General features: G+C 43.0%; 1 protein-coding gene and 2 long non-coding RNA genes across 3 annotated transcripts in view; 1 reads left to right on the top strand and 2 right to left on the bottom strand.

Annotated features, from left to right (window-relative positions):
- Positions 1–225: 225 nt before the first annotated feature.
- LOC310729584 (E3 ubiquitin/ISG15 ligase TRIM25-like) lies at positions 226–7,340 on the top strand. The gene is made up of 6 exons (XM_083547964.1): positions 226–899; positions 5,204–5,299; positions 5,423–5,641; positions 5,827–5,986; positions 6,458–6,514; positions 6,776–7,340. The coding sequence occupies exons 1-6, from the start codon at positions 309–311 to the stop codon at positions 7,306–7,308; spliced, it is 1,656 nt and encodes a 551-aa protein (XP_083404090.1). The 5' UTR covers positions 226–308; the 3' UTR covers positions 7,309–7,340.
- Positions 5,899–11,683, bottom strand: part of LOC310729743 — a 42,989-nt gene continuing 37,204 nt past the window's right edge. Inside the window, exon 2 of the long non-coding RNA XR_014534644.1 lies at positions 5,899–6,178. This is a non-coding gene — a long non-coding RNA (uncharacterized lncRNA). The remainder of the gene's footprint in view (positions 6,179–11,683) is intronic.
- LOC310729741 lies at positions 8,480–8,972 on the bottom strand. The gene is made up of 2 exons (XR_014534642.1): positions 8,795–8,972; positions 8,480–8,733 (listed from the first exon to the last, which is right to left on the bottom strand). It is a non-coding gene; the product is annotated as an uncharacterized lncRNA (long non-coding RNA).

Raw genomic sequence — 11,683 nt, 5'->3', positions numbered from 1 at the left:
CACAGTCAAATTCACAACAAAGAACAAATCAGACTGCATTGGATTGGACTGTTTAGATCAGAAAGTATCTCCTGGTGTAAGATTACACTGTTCCTTACAAGCCTGAACTCTCTGTGTTTAAAACCACGCCCACTCTGTGTGTCACACTATAACACATGACAGGAAGTTCATTTCAGAGGAAACGAAACTCAGAACTTGTAGACCCCCCCCCCCCCCCCTTCTCTCTCTCTCACACACACACACACACACACACACACACACACACACACACACACACACACACACACACACACACACACAGCAGGAAAATGGCAGAAGCCAGTATTTCAGTAAATCAGGATCAGTTCATCTGTGCAGTGTGTCTGGATCTCCTGAAGGATCCTGTAGCTATTCCTTGTGGTCACAGTTACTGTAAGGTGTGTATTAATGGCTGCTGGAATCAGGAGGACATGAAGAGCATCTACAGCTGCCCCCAGTGTAGAGAAACTTTCACTCCGAGGCCTGTTCTACGCAGGAACAACATGCTGGCTGAAGTGGTGGAGAAACTGAAGAAACCTGAACTCCAAGCTGCTTCTCCTGCTCACTGTTACACTGGTCCTGCAGATGTGGACTGTGATTTCTGCACTGAGAGAAAACACAAAGCTGTCAAGTCCTGTCTGGTGTGTCTGGCCTCGTATTGTGAAGATCATCTTAAACCTCACTATCAGTCTCAGGCTTTTAAAAAGCACAAGTTAGTTGAAGCCTGTGTAGATCTCCAAGAGAAGATCTGCTCTCAGCACGACAAACTGATGGAGATCTACTGCCGTACTGACCAAAGCTTCATCTGTTACTTGTGTATGACGGATGAACATAAAGGCCATGATACAGTTTCAACTACTGCAGAAAGAAGTAAAAAACAGGTGAGAACTGAACATTGATTTATGAATTTACACAAATTCTGTTTCTACTGTAAGATAAGATAAGATATACCTTTATTCGTCCTACAGTAGGGAAATTTCTTTGTTACAGCAGCAAAGGAAAGAAATAAAAATAAATAAAAAATAATAATAAATGCAAAAATATAAAATGATTATACACATACTATAATATACAGTATATACACAGTACAATGTATAAATACAATAAGGGAAGAAAAAAGTACGCATTGCAGGTAGTATTTTCACACAGGTGGTATTGCACATATAGCAGGTAATATTTCACATGTTGCATGTAATATCGCACACAGGTAATGGTATTGCACAGCTAAAAAGTAATAACAGTGTTGTATTTTGGTAACTGGTTTTACTGGGAGCAGCTTTGATTGTAAATTCTAATAGCAGCAGGGAGAAAAGACCTTCTATAACGCTACTTCAGACACTTAGGATGTAACAGTCTGTCACTGAAAGAGCTGCTCAACGATGTAATGGTTACATACAGGGGGTGAGAGGCGTTCTCCAGCAATGATGATGGTTTTGCTACCGTCCTCCTTTCTCCCACCTCCTGTACAGTGTCCAAAGGAATCCCCAGGACTGAGCTGGCCTTCCTGATCAGCTTGTCCAGTCTCTTCCTGTCTGCAGTAGAGATGCTGCTGCCCCAGCAGACCACTCCATAGAATATGGCTGAGGCCACCACAGAGTCAAAAAAGGTCTTCAGTAGCTCTCCTTGCACTCCAAAAGACCTTAGTCTCCTCAGCAGAAAGAGTCTGCTCTGCCCTTTCTTGTAAATTGCCTCAGTGTTGTTTGTCCAGTCCAGTTTGTTTTTTAGGTGAACACCCAGGTATTTGTAAGACTCTCACAATGTCCTTTCCCTGAATGTTCACTGGTGATAAAGTTTGTTTGTGCCTACGGAAATCCACCACCAGTTCTTTGGTTTTCCCCGCATTTATCTGAAGGCAGCTCCATTGGCACCAGTCCACAAAGTTCCGTATAAGTCCTCTGTACTCCCTGTCATCATCATCCGTGATCAGACCGACGATGGCAGAGTCATCAGAGAACTTCTGTAGGTGACAGGTTGCTGAGCTGAACATGAAGTCTGCAGTGTAGACAGTGAAGAGAAAAGGGGATAGAACCGTTCCCTTCAGGGCTCCAGTGTTGCAGACAATCATGGCAGACTCACAGTCACAAGTCCTCACATACTGTGGTCGGTCTGTGAGGTAGTCCAGTATCCAGGCAGACAGATGATGGTCCACTCCCATGTACATTATCCTATCCCTCAGGATCGCGGTTTGGATGGTGTTAAAAGCACTAGAGAAGTCAAAAAACATGACTCTCACAGTGCTCCCAGCCTTTTCCAGGTGTGAAATAGCCAGATTTAGGAGGAAGATGACTGCGTCTTCCACTCCAATGCCAGGTTGGTAGGCAAACTGAAGTGGATCTATTGATTGGCTCACCAGAGGTCGTAGATCAGTGTGCACCAGCCTCTCCAATGTCTTCATCAGATCTACTGAGGTCAGTGCTACTGGTCGATAGTCTCTGAAGTCTTTTGGGCGCAACGTCTTTGGAACAGGCACCCCGCAGGATGTTTTCCATATCTGTGGCACCTTTCCCAGCCTCAGGCTCAGGTCAAACATGTACAGCAATATGCCGCACAGCTGGTCTGCACAGGTCTTAAGTAGCCTGGAGCTGATGCCGTGGTGGCCCGCAGTCTTCCTCGCTTTGATCTTCCTGAGCTCCATTCTCAATTGGGCTTCTGTGAGGGGCATTGGTGTGTATTGGTTGGAGTGTTGACTGGAGGGAATCGACAGGGGGGGGGGGGAGTTAGGTGTGTTGTGTATTGACTGTGATCTGATAGCAGTACAGAGAGAGATGGGGCTGGAGCTGCTTGCTGTGATAGCAGAGAAGGGGGATTGCAGCAGGAGGGACTGGATGGGGGCAGGGGAGGGTAGCTGATCAAATCTGTTAAAAGAATAGATTCAGATCATTCATCCACTTCTGGTCACCCTCAGCCTGAGAGCTGGGCTCCTTATGACCAGTGATGGTTTTGAGCCCCTTCCACACACCGCTGACGTTGTTCTGCTGCAGCTGATCCTCCATCTTCCCCCTGTAGCATGCTTTTCATTCCCTGTTCTTCTTTCTCAGTTCTCTCTGGACAGTTTTCAGCTCTTCCTTGTTTCCTGATTTAACTACCCTCTACTTCTCTTTAAGGAGAGTCTTTATATCAGGGTTAATCCACGGTTTGTTGTTGGAAAAACACTGTACAGTCCTGGTGGTTACAGTATTCTCTACACAGAAGTTGATATAGGCCGTAATACAGTCTGTTAAATTGTCAATATCCTCCCCATGTGGATTGCACAATTCCTCCCACATAGTTGTTTCAAAAGTGAGTGTTTCTTTCAGAGCCTCACTGGTCTCATCAGACCATGTCATCACTGTGCGGGAGGTAGCTGGTTGCCTGCATACAAGGGGTTTGTACACAGGTAGGAGATGAACCAGGTTGTGATCCGATCTTCCCAAGGGGGGGAGGGGTGCTGATGTATAAGCCTCCTTTGAGTTTGCATAAAATAAATCCAGTGTTTTATTGTCTCTGGTGTGGCATGAAACATACTGAGTGAATGTGGGCAGAGTGGAGGATGGAGGGGAATTATTAAAATCTCCAGAGATAATGAGAAGGACATTTGGGCTCTGTGTTAACAGTCAGTTAACAACAGAATGCAGGATCGCATGCCGATTCACCGTCAGCAGAGGGGGGAATATACGCAGCTATTGTGATAACATGCGAGAATTCCCTGGGCAGATAGTATGGCCTCATGCTAGCGGCTAACAGCTCAATGTCCTTACAGCAGATCTGCTCTTTAATAGTGATGTGTCCAGTTTTAAACCATCAATAATTAACAAACACTGCCAGTGGCGAAAGCCAAGGAAAAGGCATATGAGGAGCTGTAGGAGAAGTTGGACACTAAGGAAGGAGAAAAGGATTTGTACCAATTGGCCAGGCAGAGGGACTGAGCTGGGAAGGATGTGCTGCAAGTTAAAGCAATAAAGAATGGAGATGGACGAGGAAAGTGTGCTGAGAAGGTGGAGGGAGTATTTTGAGCAGCTGTTGAATGAGGAAAATGAGAGAGAGAGAGTGTGAGAGTGTGCTGGTACCAATCTTTAAGAATAAGGGAGATGTGCAGACCTGCAGTAACTACAGGGGAATTAAGTTGATCAGTCACACCATGAAGTTATGGGAAAGAGTAGTGGAAGCCAGGCTGAGAGAAGAGGTGACCATCTGTGAGCAGCAGTGTGGTTTCATGCTGAGGAAGAGCATTGGAGAAGTATAGAGAAGGTTAGAAGGAGTTGCATTGTGTGTTTGTGGATTTAGGGAAAGCATACAACAGGGTGGAGAAAGGAGTTGTGGTATTGTATTAGGAAGTCTGGTTTGTCAGAGACGTATGTGAGGGTGGTGCAGGACATGTATGAGGACAGTGTGACAGCAGTGAAGTGTGCAGTAGGAACGAAAGACTGGTTCAAGGTAAAGGTTGGATTGCATCAAAGATCGGCCCTGAGCCCTTTCCTGTTTGCAGTGGTGATGGACAGGTTGACGGACGAGGTCAGACAGGAGTCTCAGTGGACAGTGATGTTTGCGGATGATATTGTGATTTGTGGTGAGAGTAGGGAGCAGGTTAAGAAGAGCCTGGAGAGGTGGATGTACGCGCTGGAGAGAAGGGGAATGAAAGTCAGTAGGAGTAAGACAGAGTACATGTGAGTGAATGAGAGGGAGGGCAGTGGAGGGGTGCAGTTGCAGGGAGAAGAGGTGGAGAAGAGGTTGTATGGATTATTGTATCTATGGTGGCATTGAGTAAAAGACAGGAGGTGGAGCTGGAGGTAGCAGAGCTGAAGATGTTGAGGTTTTCATTGGGAGTGACAAGGATGGACAGGATTAGAAATGAGTTTATTAGAGGGACAGTGCATGTTGGACGTTTTGGAGACAAGGTGAGGGAGGCGAGATTGAGATGGTTTGGACATGTGCAGAGGAGGGACATGAGTTATATTGGAAGGAGAATGCTGAGGATGGAGCCACCAGGAAGGAGGAAAAGAGAAAGGCCAAGGAGGAGGTTCATGGATGTGGTGAGGGAAGACATGCAGGTAGTTGGTGTGAAAGAGGCAGATGTAGATGACAGGGTGGTATGGAGACCGATGATCTGTTGTGGCGACCCCTAATGGGAGCAGCCGAAAGAAGAAGACGACTATAATTCTGTAGAACCCAATAAAATCTATTTAAAATGTATTTTATTTGGTCTCAGAATGAACTAAAGGAGGAGCAGATTAAATCCCAGCAGAAGATCCAGGAGAAGCAGAAGAAGGTGCAGGAGCTGAAACAGACTGTTGATACTATAAAGGTTAGGAATGAACACACACACACACACACACACACACACACACACACACACACACGCACACTAGAGGGAGACTATAAAAAACTAAGTGTGTGTGTGTGTGTGTGTGTGTGTGTGTTCTAACAGAAGCGTTCACAGGCAGCAGTAGATGATAATGAGATGATCAGCTCCCTGGTGAAAAGGCGCTCGGAGGTGACGGAGATGATCAGAGTTCAGGAAAAAGCTGAACTGAGTCGAGCTGAACAACACCTGAAACATCTAGAGCAGGAGATCACTGATCTTCAGAGGAGAGTCAGTGATCTGGAGCAGCTTTCACACACACCTGACCACATCCACTTCCTCCAGGTAACACTCACTCTCTGATCTACAGAGGGCGCTGTTCCTTACAAAGTTTCCTCTTAAAAGCTCATTACAGCAATAAATGTTCCTGTCTGAGATCACAAGTGTGTCTTTGGTCTGATTCAGTCTAAGATTCATTCGTTTCTCTCCTCCACTTTTCTCCTTTTCTATGATGTGTTTCCTCTCTGTAGAGTTTCCCGTCTCTCTGTGTTTCCCCTGGATGTGACGACTCACCCAGCTTCACTGTCAATCAACATCTCTCATTTAATGGAGTGAGGAAATCTGTCTCAGATCTGAAAAAACGAGTCGAGGAAATCTGTCAGGAGGAATTCAACAAAATCCCTCCACAAGGTAAACAAATAGTTGTGTTGGAAATTATTTATTTGTTGTGTATCACAGTAAAGAGTCCTCCCTCACCCCATCCATAATCCTCCTCCTTGGTCTTCCTCTTTTCCTCCTTCCTGGTGGCTCCATCCTCAGCATTCTCCTACTGATATACCCCATGTCCCTCCTCTGCACATGTCCAAACCATCTCAATCTCACCTCCCTCACCTTGTCTCCAAAACGTCCTACATGTGCTGTCCCTCTAATAAACTCATTTTTAATCCTGTCCATCGTTGTCACTCCCAATGAACATCTCAACATCTTCAGCTCTGCTACCTCCAGCTCCACCTCCTGTCTTTTACTCAATGCCACTGTCTCTAAACCATACAACATCTCAGGTCTCACCACAGTCCTATAAACTTTCCCAATATCACAACTTTCATGTAAAATGTTTCCACATCATTTTTCAGTCTCCATTTTGTCTCTGTGTCTCAACAGCTGCAGCAGTTCAGATGATTTTCTCAGAACCAAAGAGCAGAGCAGATTTTCTGCAGTGTAGGTGTCACACACACACACACACACACACACACACACACACACACACACACACACACACACACACACACAGAGTGTGAACATGTCTGTATTGATGATCTAAATCTGATCCATTTCTCCCTGATGACTGATGATGTGTAATATTTAAAATAGTTCATGTAGAGCAGCATTAGGAGAACAGAAACACACACAGGTGTCTCACACACACTTATTATAAATCCTGTGATTAACATCAAACCTGTGCACATTTTATTGTTCTAGATTTCTGTTATCTGACTCTGGATCCCAACACAGCACATCCTCAACTCATTCTGTCTGAGAAGAACAGAGTCGTGACACGCAGTGATACAAAACAGCGATACTCTGATCATCCAGAGAGATTTGACTTTTGGGAGCAGGTGTTGTGTAAAGAGATTGTGTGTGGACGCTGTTACTGGGAGGTGGAGTGGAGAGGGGATGTGTTTATATCAGTCTCATATAAAGAGATCAGCAGGAAAGGAGAAGGTGATGAGTGTATGTTTGGATACAACAGTAAATCTTCGAGTCTGGAATGTTCTTCTTTCTCTGTCTCTTTCTGGCACAATAACATTAAAACTGAGCTCCGAGGTCCAGCGTCCTCCAGAATAGGAGTGTATGTGGATCACAGTGCAGGAACTCTGTCCTTCTACAGTGTCTGTGATACGATGAGGCTCCTCCACAGAGTCCAAACCACATTCACTCAACCTCTATATGCTGGATTTTGTGTAGGTTATAACACAGTTTTGAGGTTTTGTGATGAAATGAAATGTATGTAAAAGTGTTTAATAAAATGATAACTGAGAAGTCAGATTTCATCTCTCCCTGAACTTCAGTCTATCTGTTTGCCTCATGATTTTGATAAAGATTTAAAATAATAAGAGAGAGAGAGAGAGAGAGAGAGAGAGAGAGAGAGAGAGAGAGAAATAAATAAAATGGAGGACAATATTCAGGAGACTGCTCCAAATCTCCCAATTATGTCTAAGATTTTAGAAAAGATTGTCGCTGCCCAGTTCTGTTCCCACCTGCAAGAGAACAATATCTTTGAAGAGTTTCAGTCAGGTTTCAGGCTCCATCATAGCACAGAAACTGCTCTAGTTACAATCACTAATTACCTGTTTTTAGCCTCAGACCAAGGCTACATCTCTCTGTTAGTTTTACTAGATCTTAGTGCTGCATTCGACACTATAGACCATGATCTCCTCCTAGATCGCTTACAAAATTACATCAGTATTCAGGGACAGGCATTAAGCTGGTTTAAATCCTACCTGCCTGATCGTTACTATTTCGTAGATTTAAATGGAGAGCTATCCAGGATAATGCTAGTAAATTATGGCGTGCCACAAGGTTCCGTTCTAGGACGCCTGCTTTTCACAATATACATGCTTCCCTTAGGAAATATTATTAGAAGGCATGGAATTAGCTTCCATTGTTATGCTGATGATACTCAGCTATATATCTCATCTAAACCAGGGGATACGCTCAATTAGCTCGCATAACTGAGTGTGTTAAAGAAATAGGAGATTGGATGACCCAAAACTTTCTACTACTAAATTCTGATAAGACGGAGATTTTGCTCATCTGCCCAAAAAACAGTATACAGAAGCTCCAGCATCTCAAGCTGCATTTAGACGGATGTTCTGTAACCACTAGTTCAACAGTAAAAGACCTGGGAGTTATTTTAGAGCAAGTTTTTTTTAATAATCATATCAACCAAGTTACAAAAACAGCCTTCTTTCACCTTAGGAATATTTCTAAGTTAAGAAATATGTTATCTATATCCGATGCAGAGAAGCTCGTCCATGCGTTCATGACCTCCAGAATAGACTACTGTAATGCATTACTAGGTGGATGTCCTGCATCATTAATAAACAAGCTTCAGTTAGTTCAGAATGCAGCAGCAAGAGTTCTTACTAGGTCAAGAAAATACGATCATATAACCCCAATCTTATCGTCCCTACACTGGCTTCCTGTTAAATTTCAAATCCACTTCAAACTACTGCTTCTTACCTACAAAACACTTAATGGTTTATCTCCATGTATCTATCCAGTCTTCTACCATGCTACAATCCATCACGCTCCCTGAGATCTCAAAACTCTGGACTTCTAGTAGTTCCTAGAATAGCAAAGTCCACTAAAGGTGGTAGAACATTCTCACATTTAGCTCCTAAACTCTGGAATAGTCTTCCTGACAGTGTTCGGGGCTCAGATACACTCTCCCAGTTTAAGTGTAGATTAAAAACATATCTTTTTAGTGAGTTCTACACATGACACACATCACATCATAACCTTGTGCTCCAGAACATCTGATCACATGCACATTATCAACTTGTGCTGTTAATATCATGAACAGCAGCTACGCTAATTCCTCTCCACTGCTTCTCTTTCTCTCCCCATCCCGAGACTTCCTGAGGTTGGCCAGCTCCAGTCACATCCCACCTTTTGAAGAAGTAGATGCCGAACTTGCAAACATCCTGAACCATCTAGAGACGTACCAGTGCCAATTGGATCCCACTACATGTGTGGAGTTTTGACACTGGACCTCCTGGAGTGTTTAAAGGCTCTGGCATGGAGAAGCTGATGCTGGATCTGTGATGATTGCAAATGTTGAGCTCAGTAGCTCCTAGTTTTATAACCATAAAGACTGTATAAGACTGTAGAAAGAACATTTACTTATAATCTTATACTCCAGTACTCATGTTAATTCTCACTCTCCAGTGTTCTGTATTGTTGAAAGATTTATGATCACACTCTTGATGTCACCCAAATGAGGATGGGTTCCCCTTTTGAGTCTGGTTCCTCTCAAGGTTTCTTCCTCATAACATCTAAGGTCAAAATAACAAACAAATAACAAAAGTCGCCACGGCTGCTCATCAGGGAGCTTTACCTTTATTTATTTTATTTTTATTTTATTTTATTTTATTTACTTTGCTTCTGATTAACTCGAGATAATCTGTGGAGAGCAGAATAGACTGGGGTGTCCTAATACCTTTGGTCTAACTTTCATAATAATTTTTTATGATGATTGTATGAATTATTTGTTCGTGTTGAAACAGAATCTATGTTCAAGTCAAATTCATACATTTTCGAATTTAGCTTCAATTTCCTAATATTTTTGGGTCACTTCAAATATTTATATCTGTATGTATTTTATTTCTATTTGTTTATTTAATGGACAATACACTAGAAATGATTACACACTGATGTCATGTACATAGCGCATGTAGCATAAAGCTGGTTTGTGGCCTTCATCCCTCGTTAGGCTTTTACATAAAGACAAAACAACCGAACAATCACAAAAAAACATGTATAAAAGTGCATTTTAAAAAATGCAAAAGCCACATATTGAGTTTAACTTCCTTTAATTTGGACATTATAACGTTTATAGAAGCTGCTTGTGGAGGAGCGAATGTGTGATTTCACCTTTAAACAAATTCACTCATGTTGGATTGTTTCTTTCTGTAAAAAATAAATAAATAAAGCATTCAATTATGCAAGATGTAAATTGTGTAAATCAACATTTCTATTGTTTTTAATTATATTGCAGATGGCAAGATGGCAGTATAATAAGCTTTATTCCCACAAAACCTATTAATAAGCTTTGATGCATTGTTTTTGCAGAATCAGCTTTTTGTTTCTCCCACACTTATTGGGTGGATTTTTTTTTTCTAATTAACTGTAACTGACATGACATGATATAATCGTGCATTTTTAAAAGTTAGTAGTGGCCCCTTTTTGAAAGAGGTTAAATTTATTATTTTTACTGTTGGCTACCAGGTGGCGCCATAACCCCATAAAATAGCACTGTGCATAGAAAACTTAGTTTCTGGCTTTTCTAAAGTTTTCTATGCAGTTTTCAATGGATTATATCAGAATATAATAGTGTGTGTGTGTGTGTGTGTGTGTGTGTGTGTGTGTGTGTGTGTGTGTGTGTGTGTGTGAGAGAGAGAGAGAGAGAGAGAGAGAGAGAGAGAGAGTGGGAGTGAGTGACCTTTGAGCACTGACCTTAATGTGTCAAAATCAGAAAATATGCACCCCAGCTCTCAGAGTTTTATTATTGGATTAATGCACCTGCATGTCATCCTGCAGGTCATTTGATAGTGAGAAAAGCAGCAAGCAACATGAGACCCTTCACTTCTGCAGAAGTTTTGGACAAATTTATTAAGCCTGACCCCAGCAAGCTGCAGAAAACATCTCCCCCTGACACCCCCAGACCCTACATGGGTCTACTGATTTTTGCCGAGGTCTACAGGCCCTGAGGAGAGTCCACAAGCTCCCTGTGGGACGTTCAAAGTGGCACTGTAGTTTTTTTCAAGGCCACTATGTCCCTCTCGAATTTCTAATTTGTGATCCAGATGCAGATGTAGAGGACAGGGGGGGTATGGAGACGGATGATCCGCTGTGGCGACCCCTAATGGGAGAAGCCGAAAGAAGAAGAAGAAGAAAAAGAAGTGGGATATGTGGCTCATCGACTTCCTCTTCTTTTTAAACCAGGCAGAGATGTGACTGTTGCTGAACAGCTTGTGCCTTCAAAGGGTGATTCCATTTCTGACAATATATGGCAAACAAAACAACCAGATATGGACTTAAGATATGGATAACCACTAATGTCGCCACAAAGTGTTCTCCTAATATGATGAAGACTCTTTACTTCTTATTCGCTTGCACAGGAGCTCCCGGACTGCCACCCAACCTGCTGCAGGTTAGAGGAAGACCTGTATTCACCTCTGTCTTCACCTTTACCAGAAACTCAATGGCGGGTAATGACATTCCTAAACGAGGAAGGAATGTGATGCTTCTAAGCACAAGCCACCATGAGGCAGCAGTGACAGACAGAATTAAATGCAAGCCTCAAGTCATCACTGACTACAACCGCTGGAGGCGTCGACAATCTAGACAAGGTACACTATATTGGCAAAAGTATTGGGTCACCTGGTCATAAGGACGGTATGTGTTTTTTAAGCTTCGCATTCCACATTTAGTCCCAATTCACTCCTATAATTCCCTCCACTGTTCTGGGAAGATGTTCCACTGGATTTTGGAGTGTGCCTATTGATATTTGTGTTCATCAGCCACATGGGTATTACAAAAGGCAGGTACTGATGAAGGTAAGGAGGCCTGGGGTGCAGTCAGCATTCCCATTCATCCCAAAGG

This window comes from Silurus aristotelis (assembly GCF_946808225.1).
Source record: "Silurus aristotelis genome assembly, chromosome: 8".
In the NCBI taxonomy this organism is placed as follows: domain Eukaryota; kingdom Metazoa; phylum Chordata; class Actinopteri; order Siluriformes; family Siluridae; genus Silurus; species Silurus aristotelis.
Note: the sequence above shows the minus strand (reverse complement) of the source record. Positions and strands in the feature narration are given on the sequence as shown.